This window comes from Callospermophilus lateralis, chromosome 1, assembly GCF_048772815.1.
Source record: "Callospermophilus lateralis isolate mCalLat2 chromosome 1, mCalLat2.hap1, whole genome shotgun sequence".
In the NCBI taxonomy this organism is placed as follows: Eukaryota; Metazoa; Chordata; class Mammalia; order Rodentia; family Sciuridae; genus Callospermophilus; species Callospermophilus lateralis.
Window position 1 is genome coordinate 215,290,488 of NC_135305.1, and position 22,825 is coordinate 215,313,312.

The following is a 22,825-nucleotide window of genomic DNA, read 5'->3' on the forward strand; positions in this document are numbered from 1 at the left end:
AGTGAGACTATGTGTCTAAATAAAATATAAAAAGGACTGGGGCGGGGCTGGGGTTGTAGCTCAGTGGTAGAGCACCTGCCTCACACATGTGGGGTACTGGGTTCAATCCTTAGAACCACATAAAAATAAAATAAAGATTATTTCCATCTACATCTAAAATAATATTTAAAAGGGGGTGGGGGTGGGGATGTGGCTCAGTGGTTGAGCACCCATGGATTCAATCCCTCCAGAATTTGCTAAGTCTCCATTGTGCAATCCCTAACGAATAATTCAGTCTCCTGTGGTCACTGGATGACACCTTTGGTTCATTGATTCTCAGCAGTGACCATGGGCGCCTTAACATCTCCTGGTTACCCCGTGACCAGGCTACATCCTTGTCCAATTGAATGAGAAGAGGCTGGGGGTGGGGCTCAGTGGTACAGCACCTGCCCAGCATGTGCAAGGCCCTAGGTTCCATCCTCAGCAGGGCAAAAAGAGAGGAGGAGGGAAGAGAAGGAGGAAGAAGAGGAACCTAGAACAGAGGTTCTCAAACTGGTTTTTCCCAGACCAGTAGTGTCTTGTTAAGAACTTTCTAGAAATTCAGATTCTTGGCCCTCTCCCAGATCCCCTGAGTCAGAAGGTACCCAGTTTTACAAGCCATCCAGAAGAGTCTAATGCATGCTCCAATTTGAGGATTGTGGGGCTAGAACAAAAGGGGCCCCAGAGACATGACAATCAAACTGACGTGTGGAGCTTGTTTGGATCTTGATTCAAAGACTCGGTATAAAAAGACATTTTTAAACTAATCAGGAAAATTCGATGATGGCCCAGGTATTAAGTGAATTGTCGTAGGTGTGATAATGGCATTCTGGTTGTGAACACAAATGAATATATTTTTAGAGGTATCTACTGAAGGATGAAGGGGGAAATGACATTGCCTGGGATTTGTTTTAAAATAACCCATCAAAACGTCTCACCACAAAAATAGAGTTTGTAAGTGAGGGATATGACTTAATCATTCCACATCGTCTACGTGTTACTGAGCCCAGGTTCCGAGGCTCCTCCCCAGAACAACCAGCGTCCAGGAGAGGAGAGCTGGGGACAAAGAAAGGCCTTATTCAGTGGCCACACAATGAAGAAGAGGGGGCTTTGCTCACACATCCACCTCTCCACCCTGAAGGGCCCAGGGGGTCCAGATCAGGGAAAGGAAGAGGAGGGAGAGGGACAGGCTAATGAGGGGGAGGAATATTCGCGTCTCTTCTGGGAAGGGGCAGAGATCTTCCAGGAACTCGGGTGCCACCTCTTTTCACTCCTTTTATGGTCTGGTATTTCCGGAAGTGGCCCTTGAGTTTGATGGATGCCTTCACCTGCAGGGTTGGATCTGGGAGACCCACGGGCAAGTCAAGGTCAAGTTAACCCTGTGTTATGGTTATGGATGAAGCATTTCTCAAAGGTTCAGTGTGTCTACCTGCAGAGGGAGGACACCTAACTCAAAAATTAAGGCAACAGGGGGGAGGGGTGATGGAGGAAAAGAAAAAAAAAAAAAAAAAGCTTATGGCACAAAGGATTCGCAGACATGCCTTTTCGTCTTATTCCAGTCACCCACCCACGGGATACCTGCAGGCCCAAATGAAGGGTGAATGTTTTCAGCCAAATTTATCTTCAGGTCCCAGAAGAGAAACCTAGGCAACGTTCATCATGTCGCTCACACTCAGAGGCCTCATCGACAGCAGAGCAACTGCGAGACTAACAATGTATTGTCCAGCTGTGTGACCTCCAAAATTAGTGGGGCTCTTTGTTTTGTTTTTGGTACCCGGGATGGAACCCAGAGGGGCTTTATCACTAGGTCACATCCCCATCCCTTTTTATTTTTTTAAATTTGAGGTTTCAAAATAGTGGGGTTTCACTAAGTTGGTGAGGGTTGTGCAAATTTGCTGCAGCTGGTCTTGAACTTGTGATCCTCTGGCCTCAGTGTCGGCAGCAGCTGGGATTACAGGCATGTGCCACCACACCCAGCTAAAATTAGTGATTTCTAAATTAATTAAGAGCAAGTATAACTAGAAGGTTTAAGCCGGGTGCTGTGGCACATGCCTGTAACCTCAGCGGCTTGAGAGACAGAGGCAGGAAGAACGCAAATTCATAACCAGCCTCAGCAACGGGAGGCACTAATCAACTGAGACCCTGTCTCTAAATACAAAATAGGGCTGAGAATGTGGCTCAGTGTTTTGAGTGCCCCTGAGTTCAATCTCCAGTACCTGCCCCCCAAGAAACTAAGTTTATTTATTTTTTTCCTCAATAACATATATATATATATATATATATATATATATATATATATATATATATATATATATATATCTCAAGGGCTGGGCCTGGGGCCCAATGGTGGAGCACTTGCCTAACATTTGAGAGGCACTGGGATCAATCCTCAGCACCACATAAACAAATAAAATAAAGGTATTGTGTCCATCTACAACTAAAAGAGCTGGGAATGTGGCTCAGTATTTAAGTATCCCTGGATTCAATCTGTTACAAAAAAAAAAAAAAAAGGATCTACATATCAAAATATTACATTGTAAATATAAAATTTACATAAATATATAAATTATGATTTATATATGAATGAAGTCCTGAGGGTGCAGTTCATTAGTAGAGTGCCCAGGGTTCTATCTCCAGCACTGCAAATAATAATGACAACAATGCAAGGCCAGGTGTGGTGGCTTACACCTGTAATCCCAGCAACTCAGGAGGCTAAGGCAGAAGGATGGAAAGTTTGAAGCCAGCTTGAGCTACTTAGTGGGACCCTGCCTCATGATAAAAAGTAAAAAGGAGCAGGCATGCAGTTCAGAGGCAGAACACTTGTAGGAGGCCCTTGGGTTCAATCCTCAGCACCACAAAAAATAAAAATAGATGAGCCAGGTGCAGTGGCACTTGCCTGTGACCCCAGTAACTCAGAAGGCCAAGGCAGGAAGTTAGAGGACACTCTGGGCAACATAGCAAGACCCTGTCTCAAAATAAAAGATAAAAAGGGCTAAGGATGTAGCACAGTGGTAGATTGCCCTGGGTTCAATCCCTAGTACCACAAAAATGAATAATAAACATAAAAAAATAAATTAAAAAACAGGATAAATAAAACAAATATGTTAAAACTGTTATGACATTGATTCTTTGGGGGTTTCTTTGGACTGAGTCTCTTGACCACTATAAATGTTCCAGATTTTTTCACAGAATAAACAGGAAAATTGTGAGAGAAAGAAGGACGTGACATCTGCTATAGCTTGAATGTGGTTTGTGCTCCAAAGGCTCATATGCCAGGAGCTGTGTCAGCAGGGCGGTGCTTTGAGCAGTGTGATGGACCTTTAAGAGGTGGGGCCTAGTGGGAGATCTCAAACCTGGCCCCACCCCCTTAACCTGGCTTCCTGTCCGTCTACATAATCTTTCCCTCTTTTATTCAGCTCCTAGCACTGTGGTTCCATCTGTCATTAGGTAATAAAGCCAAGGAAACCCTCAGCAGAGCTGGCACTAGGCTGTTTGGACCTTCTGGCTCCCAAACGAAGCTAAATAGAATTCTCTTCTTTAAAGTACCCAGCCTCGGGCTTTTCATTATTGAAACCATAAAAGGACTCATACCCCATCCTGTTCGGGTATTTCAAGCTAAAGTCACCGTTAGCTGGTATGGATGGGGGTTTTCTGAATTCTTTATTATCAATCTTGCTCCCGAAAGCAGTGAGGGCCACAGAGAAATAAAAATGAGTCCCAATCTCCAGAAGCCAGGCGGGCCCACGTTTCCGGTCTTCTCCATGGTTTGTGTCAGCCCAGCTTGATGAAGAGCAGCAGGGTGGCAAGGATTCCCGGCAACTGGAATGGAGAGGAAAGAAACACTGAGGTCTTGCCAGAGACCCGAAACCAGCCCAAGCTGGAGTCAGGGAGTAGGGGAACCTCCCGAGGCAGAAGTTTACAAGGGGCCGCAGGTCTGTCTGGGCCAAGTTAAAGCCGCGTTGGTCCTGTAGACACAGGGACCCGCAGTGGGTACAGGGCGTAGGCCTTGTCATGGTGCCTGTGAGTCACTGAGCCTCTACTTTGCTCAGATCTTATGTGGGCTCTTCTGATTCCTGATTTCCAGGCTCTTCTGCCTCTGACTTCCTGTGAGGTTTGGCCATTAGGAAGCCCAGGCAGGAGATAGGGGAGGGCAGGAGAAGTGGGGTTGGGTGTTTCTTTGGCCGCCTTTCTTCTGCCCATCCTGAGCTCTCCACATGCACATAAAAAGCTCCAACAACTACAGTTGACTTGTCTATCCTCCCCCATCAGTTCCACCACTTTTTGCGTCATTTATTTTGGAGTTCCATTTTGAGGTGCATGTGTGTTTATATTAAGGTATTTTTTGTTTGTTTTACACTTATATGTGTGTATATGTATGTATGTGTGTATATGTATGTATGTGTGTGTATGTGTATATATATAAAGTTTGTAATTATAATGACTTCCATAAGCACTGACCCTTTTATCATTATGAAATTTCCCTTTTTGTCTCTAGTAACTTTTTTGGGTCTAATATTAGTGTAGCCATGCAGCTCTATGTTACATATAGGGTACTGTTGACACGGTACATCTTTTTCCCACCCTTTTACTCTCAAAACATTTGTGACTTTAAATCTAAAGTGTTTCTTGTACACTGAATATAGATTGATCAGGTTTTTAAATCCATCCTTCCAATCTCTGTCTCTGATCAGAATGTTTAGTCCTTTTACATTTAATGGAATTGCTGATAAAGTAGAATATCTACCTGCTACTTTCTAATTTGTTTTCATTTGCCCTGTGGTTTGACTTTCTGTTCTTTCATCATGAAATTCTTTTGCATTAGATATATTCTAATGTACTATTTTAATTCCCTCACTTATTTTACAATATTTTAAAATTATTTCTTAGTGGTTGCCTTAGGGATTACAGTTAAAAATCTTAATTTTTGCAATGTAGTTTGGATTTGTGGCAAACTAATAACATACAAAATACATGCTCCTTTATAGCCTTAGACTATCTTCTTTTATAGTACTATTTTCATACAAATGGACTATTTATATACAAGTATATTAGCATATTTTTTAAAAAGACACAGTTGTCTTTTTTTTAAATTTTTTTATTGCAGATGGACGTAATACCTTTATTTATTTTTATGTGGTGCTGAGAATCGAACCCAGTGCTTCATATGTGCAAGGCAAGTGCTCAACCACTGAGCCACAACCCCAGTCCCCACAGTTGTCTTTTTAATTAGTTGATTAATTAGATTTTTGACAGAAGGTGTTGTTATATTGCCAAGTCTGTCCCTGAATTCCTGGGCACAAGTGATCCTCCTACTTTGGCCTCCTGATTAATTGGACTATAGGTGCCCACCACCATGCTCAGCTGCAGTTGTCTTTTAAATTAAGTGCAAGTAGACAACTTTGAGTAAAAAATACTTTTACATTGTTTTTCTAATTTTTATTCTGGGGAGAGGATTCATATTTACTTATTTGATCTCATTGTCCAAGATATGGAACACGTATAAAAATTTAAATATAGTATGTCATTATGGATAGATAGATATATATAATTATATAACATATATTATATAGTAAAATATAATTATAATGATATAATTGACATAATAATATACACAAGTATGAGGTTATTATTTCCCATCTCTTTTAATGAACTTGTGTCATTGTCTTTGAAATAGTCACAGAATCACAACATGGGATTTAACAGGTCAGTATCTTTTGTCCTTCATTTTGGCCTTGGGGATACCCTTTAGGATTTCTGTGGGGCGGGTCTGCTGTGACTGCTTTCCTTGGTTTTGGTTGACCTGGGAACGTCTTAAATTCTCCATCATGTGTGAAGGGTAATTTTGCTGGTTATCGAATTCTTAGTTAACAGAATTTCTTCTAGCATTTAAATACCCAATCCACTACCTTTTGTCCTCCATAGTTTCTCATGACAAATGAGTTGTGACCCTCTTTCTTTCTTTGGTTTTGCTTGGATTTTTGTTTGTGTTCCGTTTCGGACACGCAGGGCTTCACCCATGCTAAGCACACACTCTACCCCTGAGATGCGCCTCCCATCCTGCCTTCTTACGCAGTGTGTAGGTGTGGATCTCTGGGAGCCTGTTCTACTTGGAGTTCATCCAACTTCTTGGATGGTAGATTCTTAATGTGGAGACTGTCTGGTTGCCGCCTTTTTCTTCTCCCCTTCGGGGACGCCTGGTACACATATGTTGGCCTTTTTGATGGTGTCCCATAGGCCCTGAGGTTCTGTTAATTTTTCTTTCTGTCCCTCAGACTAAATAATTTCAGATGATCCAGCTTCAAGTTCACTGATACTTTCTTCTGCCAAATTAAATTTGTTACTGAATCCCTATAGTGAAATTTTCATTTTAATTGTACTTGATGATTCCAAAATTTCTATTTACTTCTTTTAAAAAAATCATACCTGGGCTGGGGGTGTCCCTCAGGATTACAGCACATGCTCAGAATGTGAAGGCTCTGAATTTGATCCCCAGTAACAAACTTCCCCACCACACACACACACACACACACACACACACACACACAACTTGGCAACAATTTGGCAACTCTAGAAATCAGATTTCTACTTCTTCTCAGTTATTATTATTTTTTTAAGTGGGGAGTACTGGGGATTGAATCCAGGGGGTTTAACCACTGAGCCACATCCCCAGTTCTTTTTATTTTTTTTATTTTGAAGGGCTGGGATTGTAGCTCAGCGGTAGAGCACTTGCCTAGCACACGTGAGGCACTGGGTTCGATCCTTAGCACCACCTAAACATAAATAAAGTTATGGTGTCTATCTACAACTACAAAAATATTTTTTTTAATTTTGAGACAGGGTCTCCTTAAGGAGAGGCTGGCCTTGAACTTACCACCCTCCTGCCCCATCCTCCCCTGGCCACTGGAATCACAGGCATACACCACTGCACTAGGCGAGGCCCACACTTTGAAGGTCTCGTCATCTCCCAGTAATAGCACAGACTGGTGACCAGTCCTTTACCACAAGGGCCTCTGAGGGACATTCCAGATCCAAACCCTAATATCCAGCCTTAAGGATTCTTAGCTAGCAATAGAAAACAGACTAGGACGACTGTTCATGTCAAAGAGCTCTTCAGACAGGGCTCAGGAGTGAGAACAGCCCTTGTACACAGTGTCTCCACGGTGAGTGGCCTTCAGACCTCTCTAGTGAAGTATGGAGTACACATCCCCTTACAGCCACTGCCTTGTGACACACTAGACAAGGTCTCTCTAGAACTGAGAGGAGAACCTTCCAGAATCAGTTCATGCAGGGCATCACGCAAAGCCTTTGAATTTCACCTCATCGGTGCCTCCCAACCCATGAGAGGAGGCCACGGCCTCATACAGCTAGTGAGTGATGCACCTAGGGCCAAGTCCAGGGTCTCCACTCTTGTCCCCATGAGACCCCCACCAGGAAAGAGGTCAAGAAGACACGTCCCCAGAATGAGCCAGTGTTCTTCCTCTCCCACGTCAGGGGGGAGGCCCCAGCACTCTCGTGATGTCCCCCTTATAGTGAATTTTCTTTTTCTTTCTTGCCTTTTGTCTTGTTTTTGAAGTGCTGGGGATGGAACCCCAGGGTCCACACACGTTAGGCAATAACTCTACCACTGCACTACGTCCCAGCCTGCAGCCAGTATCCAACAGAAATAGTCATGTGAACATCAGCTCCACCTGGGAGAGATTTTTGTCCTTTGTTCCCTACTATGGCCTCTCCCACCCTTGATGAGAACAGTGTTCAGCCACCTTAGGGGCTTGATGTGGTCCCCCGTGGTGGCGCACACCTGTAATCCTAGCAACTTGGGAGGCTGAGGCAGGAAGATCACAAGTTCAAAGTCAACCTCAGCAACTTAGCAAGGCCCTGAGCAATTTAGTGAAAGCCCCTCTCAAAATAAAAAATAAAAAGGGCTGGGATGTGGCTTTGTGGTAAAGCATCCCTGAGTTCAACCCTCAGTATGGGGCGGGTGGGGAGGAACCTCCAGAGAGGTCAGGTCTTACCTGTATCACTGCTGCCCCCAGGGAGAACCCACTCAGGGTAAAGCTCTGGGTCTGGGTTATCTTCAGGAGCTTGTGGAAACAGCCCTGGGGGTGCAAATACCAAAGCAGGGAGGAGCGATTAGGGACCAGGACTCTGGCCTCCATCCCACCACTTCTTGGGTGGTTCACATGCCTCTTGAGAGGAGAGGGGGACAGATCCTTAGTGCCTTGGCTCCTTCCCCCTCTGATGTCCCCCTCCAGCCCAGCATCTTCCCTGGCCTCCTCATCACGCCGTCCTGTGTGGGCCACACCGTGTTCAACTGCTGTGATTACCTGTGGCCACTTGTCCTAGAATAGAGCTGTGCGACCTTGGAGAGGTCATTCCACCTCTTTGTGCCTCTGCTATCCCATCAATAAATGGGACTGACAGATTCGGCCTTGTAAGATTTTTTTGTGGGGAGTAAAACAAAGAATCTACATGAAGTATGGCAGTGGCCTGACACACAGCAAAGAACCAACCTTCCTTCCTTCCTTCTTTCCTTTTTTCCTTCCTTCCTTCTTTGCCTTTCCTTTTTATTTTTCTTTTCTTTATTTTTCTTCATGGTGCCAAAGATTGTACCCTGAGTCTCATTGAGCTATGCCTCCAGCTCCTGTTAGTTATTTCTGAGTGCTCTTTACATAAGGACAGAAGGGCTTTATTACATATGTATTCAGCACCTTCTCAGCCCTTTATATGTATCTTCTCATTCATCTCTCACATAACCTCATGAGGTGGGTGCTCTAGTTTTATGAGGCTCAGAGGGGTTAGGAGAACACAGTAGGGGGCAGGGCAAGTCACCCAGAGGTGCAGGAGGGGTTTACCCTTCCTTCTCTGCTGTCACTGAGCGCTCCCCTTTCAAGGCCCCTGGAACGTCTTACCTTTGGAGGACTGAGCTTTCTTGAGCTTGCAGTTGTCCCTGTCCAGCACCCCCATGCTTTCAATAATAGGTATTTATTAAGTGCCTACTGGGTGCCAGGAACTGACCTGGACACTGACAACACAGCAGTGTACAAAAGACATAAAATTCCTGTGTTCGTGGGGCTGACATTTCAACAGGGGTGACAAGCAAGCTTGATGATGCTGTCCAGTGGCTACAAATGCCAGGAGGCCACTGAAGCAGGGCATGGGGACAGTGTGATGGTGGGAGGGGGATCCTTTTAATATAGAGGTCAGGAACAGCCTCACCTGGGAGGGGCATTTGAACACAGAGTGGAAAGAGATGAGAGAGGAAGATATCTGGGGGACAGCATTCCAGGCAGAAGGAACAGCATGTACAAAGGCCCTGAGGCAGGACAGTGCCTGATGTTTTTTGAGCAGGTGTGAGAACACCACTGTGGCTGCAGTGGGGTGAGGAAGGAAGAAAATGGGAGGAGAGGATGTGATAGGCAGGTTGTTCAGAGTCCAGTGGCCAGTGTGTGGCCCCAAGTCTACCTCTGAGGCCCCAGCCTGGCAGTCAGCCCAGCTGATTCTCCGTAAGACCTGGCTCATAGCAGGAGCCATTGGTGTGGATGGATGGATGGATGGATGATTCTTATTTCCTCCCTTAAAAAAGGGCCCTATGTTTATCCCCTTGTGGCAAAAGTTAGGGGGGGATCTGAGGGTGGGGTTTGAAATCCAGGTGCACCACCCCTGACTATTGGTACCTCTGTACCTCAGTTTCCTTAATCACAAAACAAAAAAAGGGTGTGATCTTCAACTGGAGAGGTGATGTAATTAGTCTGGGGTGTGGCTCAGTGGTTGAGTGCTCACCTAACAGGTGTGAGGCCTCCCACTTTGTCTGGTCTCCTAACCTCTCTGAGCCTCAGTTTCCTCATCTATAAAACGAAAAGAAAAAAAAACCTATCATACTCACATCTCATGAGGTTATTGTGAGAGATGAGTGAGAAAATCCATGTGAAGGGCTGAGAAGGTGCTGATTACATATGTAACAAAGCCCTTCCATTCATATGTAAAGTGCACTCAGAAATAGCTAAATAACTAACAGTGCCAAGATACATATATAAAAAACAGCCTCAGTGAGGGCTTGGTCACATGGCTGGCCAATACTATCACTAGGATTATCATATTTTTATCATGACTCTGCAGCTTCAGCTTTCTGTAGAGCAGGCAAAATGCCCCAGACTTGAGATGATGTGGATTCAGATCCCAACTTTGTCAAAGCCATGTGGCTTTGAACTAGTCACATTCCCTTCCTGGACCTCAATCTCCCCTATGAAGTGGAAAAGGTAACTTGAACCTCCTGCTGTAGTTTGGATCTAGAACATTCTTCAAAACCCATGTGTTAAAGTCTTGCTCCCATGTGGCACTATGGGAAGATGATGGAACCATTAAGAGGTGGGGCCTAATGGGAATGTTTAAGTCATGGGGGGCGGGCTTCCTTGAAGGGGACTGTGGGACCCTGGTCTTTTCCTCTCTCTTTTTCATCCATCCACGAGGTGAACAGGCTTTCTGTGCCACACACTCTCGCCATGGTGTGCTGCTTTGCTACAGGCCAAAAAATAATGGGGCCAATTGACCAAGACTGAAACCTCTGAAAGTGTGAGCCAGAATAAACCATTCCTCTTTTTAAATTGATTATCTCAGATATTTTGTTACAGCAAGGAAAACTGAGTAATATGCTCCTCAAGATTATACTATGAAAAGGAGCTGAACCTGACACGGTGGAGCACGCCTGTAATCCCAGTGGCTCAGGAGCCTAAGGAAGGAGGATCGCAAGTTCACTCAGCAACTCAGTGAGACCCTGTTTCTAAATAAAAAGGGCTGGGGATGTTATTCAGGGGTTAAGTACCCCTGGGTTCAATCCCTGGCACCAAAAAGAAAATGGGGGGACTGACTGAACACTCAATGAACGTTGATTTCTCTCTCCCTCATCCCCTTTGCTAGGGTCCCCACAAATAAGCAATTTTTAGAAAGTCAACAGCCAGCAGGCTGGGAAATGTGACACACCCCTGTGATCCCAACTACTCAGGAGGCTGAAGCAGGAGGACCACAAGTTTGAGGCCAGCCTGGGCTACTAACTTAGTGACACCCTGTCTCAAAATATAATCAGAAGGACCGGGGGTGTGTTCCAGTGGTAGAGCTCCCTTGGGTTCCATCCCCAGTACCACAGGAGAGAAAAGTCACCAGCCCTTTGGGCCTGTGGAAGCAACACAATTGAAACTTGAGTTACCTTCTGGTGGATGACATCTTTGGACACTGTGTGCCCGTCACAGGCTGCAGCTCCTATGGATATGCAGCAGCCCCTTGGGTAGGTGTGACCAGTTGTCATTTCAAAGGAAGAGCCAGAAAAATCCGTGTAGTTATTCACCCCACAGCACTTTAACTGCACAGAGAGCAGAAGAGGAAATACTGAAGACTCTCCTTCAAATAATCAAACAATAACAACAGTAGACATCGCAGTCACCACCACAAATCACAGTCCAGAGCAATCTGCTGAATGCTGCGACACCACTGGCAGCGGCTCAGAGCCTTCCCTGCCTCCAGTCTCATTCTGCATCGAGGCTGAGGCCCTGCACAGCCCCCCTCCTCACCGCCTCCCCTTTACTCACTCGGCTCCAGCTGTACTGATTCCTCACTGTTCCTCAAAGACTCCTAGCAAGCCCCAGCCTCCAGGGCTTGCATAGGCTGTTCCCTTTTTTTTGGAATGCTCTTCTTCAAATATCTGCTAGTTCCCTCCCTTACTTCATTCAGGTCTCTGTTCAAAGGTCCCTTCTCAGGAAAGCTTGTCCTGACCACCCTTTCTAACCTGGATCAGTCAGGCTGGGCTCAGTTATGTGGCTATAACAAAGAGCCCCTCCATCTCAGTAGAGTCGTCCCTTGGTATCTCTAGGAGATAGGTGGTTCCCGCCACCCCACCCCACCGGGAGGTACTAAAATCCATAGATGCTCAAGTACCTTATTCACAATAGGGAAGTTTACATAGAACCTATACACATCCTCCTGTATAATTTAAATCATCTCCAGATAATGAGAATGACTATATGTATTGTGTCTTACTTTATTGTGCTTAACAGGCACTGTTTGTTTGTTTATTAAACAAATTGAAGGTTTGCAGCAACCTTGCATCAAGTCTGTTTGTGCCATTGATCAAAATAGGTGAATGTTAGCACTTTTTTTTTAAAGTTTATTTTTTAGCTTTAGGTGGACACAATATCTCTATTTTACATTTATGTAGTACTGAGGATCAAACCCAGTGCCTCGTGCATGCTAAGCGAGCACTCTACCACTGAGCCACAACCCCAGGTCCATAGTTTTTTTTTTTTTAAATATATATATTTTAAGTTGATAGACCTTTATTTATTTATTTATATGTGGTGCTGAGAATCGAACCTAGTGCCTCACACATGCCAGGCAGGTGCTCTACCACTGAGCTGCAATCCCACTTCCTTTCTTGCTTTTTTAAATGCAACTTATCACCCTTGATATTGTTTCTTATTGTTTTCTTGTCCATCTCCCCATTCAAGTATCATGAACAGAACAGTCACTTTAAAATGACTTATTGTGTTCCCAGAGCCCCAATCAGTGCCTGGCACATAATAGATGCTCAATGAATATTAGTCCAAGGATTGGATGAATGAACGAGAGGCATCTTCCACCATCTCAAGCCTGAAGAGCCGAAGCCAGGAGGTGGACAAGCTCTGTTCCCCATTCCACACCTGCTTCACAGCCTGACCTTGACTGTCAGCTCCTGCACTTGACTTAGATGTAAAATGCAAGCTGAGGGCTGGGGATATAGCTCAGTTGGTAGAGCCTCGCAGGCACAAGGCCCTGGGTTCAATCCCCAGCACCACCAAAAAAATAAATAAATAAAATAAAGTGCAACCTGAAACAGGAGATGGCTATTTCCCTTCCAGAGACTGTCCTCAGCCACTTGACCCAAGAACTGCTCCTTAAATACCAAGGGACAAGATGGGAGTCTCACCACCTCATGCCTATTGGGATCATGATTATATATTCATTTAAAAACAACAACAACTTAGAATATGTGGCCCAGCAAGTGTTGGCAAGGATGCACAGAAATTGGATTTCATGTGTGTTGCTGGTAGGAATGAAAAACGCATGGCTGCTATGGCGGGGTCTGGTAATTCCTCAAGAAATTAGACACGGTGCCGGTTACAGCACCTATAATCCCAGTACCTCGGGAGGCTGAGGCAGGAGGATTGCAAGTTCAAGGCCAGTCTCAGCAACTTAGCAAACTTCTGTGTCAAAATAAAAAATAAAGAGAGCTGGGGATTTGGCACTTATCTAGCATGCATAATGCCCCTGGTAGAAAAATAAATTAATTAATGAAACAAAGAATTGCCATATGATCCAGCAACTCCATTTCTGGGTAAAAGCAGGGACTTGGACAGATACCTGTACAACTGTGTCGGTAATGGCCTTTATTCCTGGCAGCCAGAAGGCAGGAGTGGCCTGAGTGTCCGCTGATAGATGAATGGATAAACAAATTGATTTGGCCTTGAAAAGGAAATTCTGACACAGGCTACAGAATGAATGAACCTTAAAATTATGTTCCGCAAAATAAGCCAGTCACAGAAGGTGAGAACCACTGCATGGTGCCACTCCCAGGAAGTCCCCAGAGTCACCAGAAAGCAGAAAGTAGAATGGGGGGTGGGTAGGGAGCTGGTGGGGAGGGAGAATGGGGAGTCTGTGTTTAACGAGGACCGAATTTCAGCTTGGGAAGATGGAAAGTTCTGGAGAGGGACGGTATTGAATGGACTTTCATGCCACTGACCCATGTGCTCAAAAATGGTGAATTTTATGTAGCATACATTTTACCACAATTTTTTTTTTTTTTAAAGAGAACCTCACCTTCTCCATGACCAAGTTCCACTGTTCAGAATAGTCATCTGGCTCGTTGTAACCTCTGTAATTCTTCCTCAGAGTCATGAAGGTGTGCTCCAAGGCCACTTCCCGAACCTTGCCGATGAGACCGGAGACCATTACACACAAAAGAGCAAGGGTGGCCCATGGAGGGGCTTGTTTCTTATGGGTAGAGAGGAGAGGGGGGAGTCTCCTCTTTTCTTACCCTTGGTTCGTGGGTCTGTGCTAGAGGGGGACACATGCAGGCTGTCACGGTGCCCGTTGGGGAGGGGGACACACGGCAGAGCGTGGGTCTGCAGCCACGCGCATCTGGTTGTACCCATCACTAATGAACTTGAATCATCTGCTCTTTCCAATCGCCCACAAGCTGCTACGCCCACAGCTTGGCTCTAACTTGATTCAAGAACCGAGTCTCATCCTCACCGACCAAATCCCTCTCGGCACATGTGAGGGGAGAAATTTAATTTTTTGATTATTTAAATAAAGGTTTACTTTTTTTTTTTTTTCCTTTTCCCCAAAAGAGGCGATCCAGTCCCGTCTTCAAAACTGACAAAGCCCAGAAGGGGAGATCATGAAAAGTGTCTACCTCCCACCTCTTTCTCCCAGCCAGAGTTCCTCCCACTTCATGTCGATGACTATTCCTGTTTCCTGTGTCCCCAAAGAGATATTGGATGTGTGTCAGAGCCGAGGATGTTTTCTTTATTTTTCTCCTGGTTTGAAACTGCTGTCACTGTTCTGCATCTGGCTGCTCTAACAAGAGTAGCAGGTGTTCTCAGTGCCCTGTCATTTCTGTGCACACTGCTTGGGCCTCCGACTGTGCCTCTGTGCCTAGGCTCCCTGTGAGCCGCCTGCCCAGCACCAGCGGCTGAATGGAGCTGGTGGATCAATACTCCCGGCTCCCTCGCCCCCGGAGTGAAATAACTTAGATGCATGTTCTACCGTGTGTCCCAGGCATCCCTAGCAGGACCAAGCCCAGGGGCCCACAGTGTCACCTTTATGGGCTGTTTTTCCTTTCCCACTTTACTTCTCCAGTCTCCTGTAAGTGCTTTCTGGTATCACCTCTCAATAAACCACATGCCTTTGAATCTTCCTGGGGGACTGCTGATGAAGACAGTGTTCTGTCCTAGAGAACCTCCCACCTCCAGACAGCCGCCTCCCTTCTTTGTTTCTGGGAGCACAGGACTTCAGTATGCGGATGTCTTGTAACTCACCTAAGCCCCTGGGCTGTTTGCAATCCCCCTGTGTGTTCAAACTCCAGTGTCACAAGCCCTGGTGTGGTACTGGCTAAATTGCCCAGACTGGTCTCCAGTTTGCAATGCTTCTGCATCAGCCTGAGAGCAGCTGGGATTACAGGCCCGCACCCTGCGCCTAGCTGTTCCCAATCTTTTGCACACCCCAGTATGACATATGTCACTCTGCGCCTAAGCAAATAAATCCTTGGGCAATTCCCAGAAACAAGACTGTGGGGTGCACGTGCCCAGGCTTTTGTTATTTTGACGAGTTTTGCAACAATAATCCTCTATTCTGAACATTTTTTCAAAACCCAACAAGGAGTGCTTTTTTCCAATCTCCCTTTTTCCCTGCACAAACACAGGAGACCTGGTCTGAAATGATCTCGGCAGGAAGGGAAATTTTTAACTTTGGGCCTCATCTCTGGAGACACATCCCGTCCAAGGGATCCACAAATCCCCCCATCAGCGGATCTCTGCCATCTAGGGGCAGTGTGGGTGTGTTCCATTCAGAAATGGAGCAGGAGAAGCCACTTGGGACTTACCATGCGAAAGAGAGCGAGGACCACAACGGCCGCCGTGATTTCCAGGATGAGAATGATAATCATGAGCAGGAAACACTGGAAGGCAGATGGGGACAACGTGGGCCTGGGAGCCTATTCTGTCACATCTTGGGGGGGCTGTGTGCCCCCACCCCACCTCCCATCCCAGACCTCTCTCATGCTCCAGTTTGGAAGAATTCACACGAGGGTGGGGGATGGGAGGCTGGTGGGTTTTATTTCTCTGGAGTCACTTTTCTGCATGTTGGGGAGGGGGATCAAGGATGCTAGCAGTGGGGCATTTGGGGGAGCTGCTAGCTGGACCCCCATTTGGGAAGGCTTAAGACCTTCAAGCGGGCTGTGCAGAGAGCAAGCAAGCTCAGGGGAGAGGCAGAGGGACAATGAAAGGATCTGCTGGGCACCTTGGCTCCTTCTGAAAACCCATCTACTTGGAAACTGAGGCAGGAGAACCGTAAGTTTGAGGCCCGCCTGAGCAACTGAGTGCAGATCCTGTCTCAAAAAAATGTTGAGGGGCTGGGGTTGTGGGTCAGCGGTAGAATTCTTGCCTCCCCCGTGGGAAGCACTGGGTTCCATCCTCAGCACCACATAAAAATAGATAAACAAAATAAAGGTATTGTGTTCATCTAAAAATATACTTGTAAAAGTTAAAAAAATAAAAATAAAATTTGAAGGGGGGGCAGTGGTAGAGTGCTTGCCTAGCAAGTGGGAGGCCCTGGGTTCCATCCCCAGCACTGGAGGGGGATGCAAGGGTGACAAATTTTAGACAAGGACTCAGGGAAGTTGCTGATGCCAGGTCAGCTGCAGTCCCAGGGAAGTAACATTGGCTGAATTAACTTTCTGATAGAGAGCAATGGGAAATGCTGCTGTCACCCATCTCAGAGAAACCCCTTTCTCCTTCGGGCTTTCCGTTTCCCTATCGGTACAAGTGGCAGTGGGGCCAGCTCAGGGGGCTTCACTGGGGTCTGTACCCACCTTGAGGACACACGGGGGGTCAAGTAAGCTCAGCTCCTGGCTTCCTGATCATTTATTCCCATCTGTACCCACTGTTATTATTGCTACTATTATTAAACATCGATTTGATAACCCATGCTTTGAGTCGCCAGACTGGCCACCGGCAGGGCTTCTCCGGCCTTGACATGGAGAGGCAGGAAAGCACAGTGGATACGTGTCCTGGTTCCCACAGTGCACAAAGCCTACACAGGTGCAGGGCTTAGCAGCTGCAGGAGCCCTGCTAAATGACATAGTAACAGCTAGTAACAACTAATAATATGTCCCTGCCTCTGGGTGGTGGAGACGTCCAGAAGACAGACACCCGGGAGTCTCCAAGTCCTCCTGGCTCCACCTTTTGAACCCGCCCTTATTCTGCCCACGCGACAAGGTCTAGCCTCCTCGCCCCACACGCTGTTCCGCCCTCGGCCACCAGAGGGCTCCTTGGAGCCTTGGCGTTGAGGCCACCCGACGCCACCCCAAAGATTTTGAGTGAAGTCTCAGGAGGCTTTCGAAGGACAGGGACATACCCTGAGAGTAAAGCTAATGGAATTTACTGATAGGTTAGTGGGGGTGGAAACAGAGGAGCTTGAATGCTTTCAAGTCAAACAAAAGATAAAACAGTGCCGGCTTCTTCACTATGGAGCGAAAATGAAATTTTGCAGGCGCGGAGCCTGTTGATTTGTGGAATGAGGTCATTGGGAGAAAATGGGGGAGCTGGGAGTGTGGCCCAGTGGTAGAGCTAGCATGCAGGGAGGACCTGGGTTCAAATCCCAGCACTGAAAGAAGGAAGGCGGGAAGGAGGGAGGGGAGAAGATAAGAAGGAAGGAAGGAAATGAGAGACCCATCTTCAGCGAGGCCCAGGGGTGCTTCTGACACTCAGTTATCTGTGCTCTGAGAAGCGACTGGACTGAGCATCTCCCTGAAAATTCCCCAAATAAAATAACCAGTGTTTCGCAGTCAGGCAGTGGAAAAAGGAGAGCAATATGCTAGCGACAGATTAACCCTAGGTGGGACAATCTGCTCAGACGGACTTCTAGGGGGTGCATCCGAGATGAATTGGGAATGGGGAAGCTGAGAGCCGGCATCTGGAGAGATGCTAACTCAAGGCTGGCTGTGCGAATGAGTGGCATGCCGTCTGCACAATCAAACCTGAAATGTTCCTACTCAGTCAACTTGTACAGGTAAGGGGATTACAATGGCGCTCTGTCAGCAAAAGACAGGCACATGGACCAACGGAACACAGCAGAACTGATCCAAGTGTGACCGGGAAGACTGCCTGGGCCACTCAATGCATGGGACAGTATCTCACTGGGATGTGTATGTGTGTTTGTGTGTGTGTGAGAGAAATCAGATCCCTACCTCACACCACTCGTACAAACTCTAAATAACTAAAAATGAGAAAGCAAGATTTTTTTGAAGAAAAACCAGACAAATAAAATTTACAACCTTGGGGATCAAAGGAATACAGGACAAGGTATATCCTAAAGGGGAAGATGGGTGCATCTGTTGCCATGAAGCAAGACATCCCAAACACAGTTGAAATAGGGGACACTGAACAAAGGTGTTTGTCAGACAGGCAATGAGCGATTTGTACATGGCATGGGCCATTTGGGGGTCTGTGTGCCCATCCAACTTACAAAAAAGAGAGTGCTTCTGCTTTCTTTCGTAGCTCCATACCACCCCGCGAGGCCAAGCAGTACCGTGATGCAGCCTATGATCAGGCACAGGTAACCAAAGTGAAAGAGGTATGCAGAAGACAATCCAAGGACCCTCGTCAGGGTGGCCTCTCCATACTTGACATTGAGGCCCAGGCCAATGAGGATTATGCCAGACACCTTTAGAACAGAAATAAGAATGGTGGGGGGAGTTGTCCTTGAGGTGTATACAGATAAAACTTTTCCTGAGAGCGGGTAGAAGGAAACACAGGCCAATAAAAGCAGCAAACATGTTTTTTAAAATGATAATACTCAGAGCTGGTGATGATGCAGAAAGGTTTTCTTAAGTTGTCACCAGGCAACACACTTTGTGGTTGGGGAGGGAGGTGGAAGGAAACTCTACAATTCATACTTACAACCTTAAAATTTTTTATCTTTTTAAAAAATATTCTTTTAGTTATCAGTGGACTTTTATTTTATTTATTGATATGTAGTGCCTCACACATGCTAGGCAAGTGTTCTTCCACTAAGCCACAACCCAGCCCTAAAATTTTTACCTTTTAAGGCTTTATCCAAAAATTCCATTCCTAGATACCCAGCATAAGGAAAATAGTCATAGTTGTGTCTCAAGAGACACAGGGATATTTGTTACAGTGTTTTTAATGGAAATAGAAAATTAAAATAACTGAAGCAACCAGTACCTCAGATGGGGTGAGTGAATCATGGTGGAATCGTGCATTAGGATCCTGGATAGTTAGTTATGTTGTAGGACAGGGATGGGCAATTTGTTTCTGAGCACCCACAGATATGATGGCCCTGGCAGGTCTTAATATGTCTTTTAAAACTACTCAGTTCTGCTCATGTCATTTGAAAGGAGCAATCTGCACACATTCTACAAGTAAGCAGTATGGCTGTGCCCCAAAAGCTCTTTATAGCAGGCCAGCCAGGCTGTGGTTACTGATCCCTGTTGTATGAGCATGTTGACTGACACAGAAAGCTGTTTTTATATATTTATACCAGGGATTGAACATGGGGGCGCTTACCCACTGAGTCACATCCCTAGCCCTTTTTTTTTTTTTTTTTTTTTTTTTGGTGGTGCTGGGGATTGAACCCAGGGCCTTGTGCATGTGAGGCAAGAACTCTACCAATGAGCTATATCCCCAGCCCCCTAGCCCTTTTAAATATTTTATTTAGATACAGGCCTCACTAAGTTGCTGAGGCTGGCTTTGAACTTGCAATCCTCTTGCCTCAGACTCCCAAACCACTGGAGTGTGCCACACTGGGGTGTGCTTTCATGTGTTTTCTTTTTGTCTGCCTTGCTCATTCTAGGGAGGTGCTCTACCAATGAGCTATATCTCCAACCCCTTAATCTGCCGTTTTTTTTGTTTGTTTTTGTTGATGTTTTAAGGTGGATTGTAAAGCAACATTACATGTTTGTCTACTGTTTTTTAAAGGTATATGGAAAAGTCTGGAAGGATTTAAAGATGAAGATGATACTTCTAGAATGACACTCCCTGACAGGCTAAACCTTTCAAATGCATTGATGCATTGAATTCCCATCAAAATATTACAATACCGTTGTCAAGATGAGAAGTGATATCTAATTTGCTTCTCCTTCTTGGCAACTTTTCTTTACCCTATTTTACAATGAACACAATTGCTTTTCTAACAATGCACACTTTGGGTTATTTTACAGTAAGAAAAAATGTTTTGAAAAAATTGAAAGATCAAGAAAATAAGGGGCTTGGGTATAGCTTAGTGGTCGTGTGTGCTTAGCATGCATGAGGTCCTGGCTTCAATCCCCAGCACCAAAAAAGGAGAGAATGAAAAGAAATTAATCATTCCCTTCTGATCTTCCCCCCTCCAAAAAAAAAAAATTATTTTCTGCAGGATTCGGTTCAGAGCTGAGCCCTTTCGTCACAGATCTGCGGTCCCCAAGATCACGTGCATCTGTGCTAATTTCACCAGCTCTGAGTCGATCCAAGCCTTCACCTGTTTCCAACGTGCCAGCTCCCCAACAGCCTGCCCTACATCTCTCCTGCTTCCCCGGGGATCACAGATCCAAATGCCAATTTGGATCAACTTATTTCTGTCTTTCAGGGACCTGGACGTGGAGGAAGGGCTGAAAAGTCCCAGGGCCTGAGTTGTGACATACTTACAGTCACGAAGCCATTCAGTAAAGATAACGTTTTCTTCAAGGAAGAATATGGAGTGTGTATTTCAGCCATGTTGGCCAGACTGGGGTGCCCGGGACATTTAAGTCAGCATCTTCCTACACCTCTGGGCTACTGCTTCCCAAGATGTCAGAGGACTGGGGTAGGGGCACGGAGTTCACTTACTCTGCCCCTCTGTCTCCTGGCTGCCCGATCATCTCCCAGGGCTGCCCGGCAGCTGCCCCGCCTCAGTCATAAGCCTTTGTCACATCACAATCAGAAGCTGGAGCAAGGCTCACAGTCTCAGGGAAACAGGTTCCCCATGCTGTCCCCTGTTGGCTTCTCATTCTCCAAACAGCCACACTGGGATTGGATAAAAAGGCATGCAGTTCCTCTTTGGCACCCCCCACCCCACCGGATGCCACCAGGGTCCTCTGGGTGAAGTGCTCAACACAGACCATTGTGTCATTGACATCCGCAGTAGACTGGGGTCTCCAAAAGAACAGGCATCTGGATGTCCTATTTACAACTGTGTCCCCAAAGCCTGGTTCAGTAGGTACTCAAGAAACCACCAGTGGAATGAATGAATCAAGAGACTACACACAGTGCAAGGATCAAGGTGCAAGTCCCTGGGCCCTCAGAGGCCCTGCTCATGCTTCACCCATCCTTCTCCAAGGCCTGAGAGGCCAAGGATCCTGCCTGAGGCCTCACAGGAAGCAGGATGAAGGCTGAGCTTTGAAGTCTCAAGGGTGACATGAAGGCGGGAACCTGTGAAGCACAGAACCCCTTTGAGGTCTGCTCTGCTCAGTTGCCCTTGAGCTCTGTGCCACAGGTCACTGCCTTTTCTTGATGATGACAGAGATGTAGTGGCATTTCTGCATGTGCACAGAAAGCAGCTCCTGCAGCACCTAGTCCACCTGGCTTCCCCACCCCGGTCCAGACACATCCCCCCAGGCTGGTCCCTTTCTGTCCTGCCCTGGGCTGGAGTGTTTCTGTGTCCAGGTCCTGGGTGGCTGGGTTTGGGGAAGGGTGCGGCTCAAAAGGGCAGAAACAGTTTACACTTTAGCTACTTCCATGTTCCTTTGTCAAGTCTTCCGATTCTTGAACTGGACTAGATGTTCGTGGAGGAGTCACTGTCTCCGCCTTGGCCCAAGCCTTTCTCTGAAAGATCATTTGAAATGAGCCAGAACTAGGGGCTGAGGGCAGGAGAATGGGGGGGCGGGGTGCAAAGGAAGCTGCGAACCTGTAGGGTGCAAAGGAGGCCTGGGAAAGAGGGTTTAAAGCCCGCGAAGAGGGGGCTCGAGGTCGGGGAGGCAGGTGCAAAGGAGACTGGAAAGGAGGGGAACGCAGAGGAGCGTGGGTGAAGTGGCGGTGCAAAGGATGGCTGAGGGCCGCAAGGACTGGACGTCGGAGCAGTGAGAGGAGGAAACTGGCAGGAAAGGAGGATTGAGCGCGCTGCGGGAGGTCCCGCCCCCAGAAGCCCCGCCCCGGCCAGCCCCTTCCCTCTAAGCCCCGCCCCCGTGCGGCCCCGCCCCGGAATCACTGCAAAGCCGTCGCTCAGCTCCCGGCCTCGCGCGTCCCCTGGCGGCGATCAGCGGGAGCGCGCCAGTAAAGTGCCGCTGCTGGGGCGCCTCTGCAAGCCCCTTTGGGCCCAGGCCAGGCAGTGCAGCGCCCAGACTCTGGTGTCTCCCCGCCAAACATAGGCAGCTATGCCCTGGCAATCCAGAGCTACCGCTTGGTTGGTCAGCCTAAAGAAACCAAGCCGAGACAACTCTCCTGCACCGCGGGCTCCAAATCCCAGTGCGCACCCACTGAATTGATGACTACCGAGGGATTGTGCAGGCATCTGGCAAATTACAAATGCAAGACATTTGGCAAAAAGCGTGGAGGAAATCAGAACAATTTGTTTGTAACAGTTCAGATTCTAGAAAACGGTATCCTTGGAGTGTCACTACAAAAGTATTAGGAGGATCTTTAAATGCTATTGTAGAAATAATAGAAGAGCCACTCCGATGTATCATTCTTTCCCTTTGCTGGAGATTGGACCCCAAGGCCCCCAACACACGCTAGGCAAGCACTCTACCACTGATCTGCAGCCTCAGCCTCCAATATATCTTTACTAACAGAACTTAAGATGTACTGAGATGCTTATTTCTCTGCATGCTTGGTCTTCTTTTTCTTGATACTGGAAATGGAACCTATGGTGTTTTACCATTGAAATACACCACAGCCCTTTTTATTTTGAGGTAGGGTATCACCGATTTGCTTAGGTAAACATGGAAAAACAAATGTATTTTTTTTAATTTAGTAAAAAAAAATCCCTTGGGCTGGGGATGTGGCTCAAGCAGTAACGCACTCGCCTGGCA

General features: G+C 46.6%; 1 protein-coding gene across 2 annotated transcripts; it reads right to left on the minus strand.

The window, feature by feature from the left end:
• Positions 1–3,789: 3,789 nt before the first annotated feature.
• On the minus strand, positions 3,790–20,534 carry Tspan16 (tetraspanin 16). Of its 2 annotated transcripts, XM_076871280.1 has the most exons (7): positions 20,466–20,534; positions 18,289–18,486; positions 15,647–15,721; positions 13,861–13,968; positions 11,219–11,371; positions 8,031–8,114; positions 3,790–3,837 (listed from the first exon to the last, which is right to left on the minus strand). In XM_076871280.1, exons 1-7 carry the CDS (start codon positions 20,532–20,534, stop codon positions 3,790–3,792), a joined length of 735 nt encoding a protein of 244 aa, XP_076727395.1. The 2 variants fall into 2 exon arrangements, with proteins under 2 accessions (XP_076727395.1, XP_076727401.1); XM_076871286.1 differs by lacking the exon at positions 15,647–15,721.
• Positions 20,535–22,825: the final 2,291 nt, after the last annotated feature.

What these genes read in the sequence shown, in the direction of transcription:
- Tspan16 (XM_076871280.1), bottom strand. Translation starts at nt 20,534, where the DNA reads ATGGCTGAAATACACACTCCATATTCTTCCTTGAAGAAAACGTTATCT. An exon ending in TCCTCGCTCTCTTTCGCATG is followed by an intron (nt 13,969 to 15,646) that starts GTAAGTCCCAAG and finishes CTCATCGGCAAG; the next exon opens with GTTCGGGAAGTGGCCTTGGA. An exon ending in AAGATGTCATCCACCAGAAG is followed by an intron (nt 8,115 to 11,218) that starts GTAACTCAAGTT and finishes TTGCACCCCCAG; the next exon opens with GGCTGTTTCCACAAGCTCCT.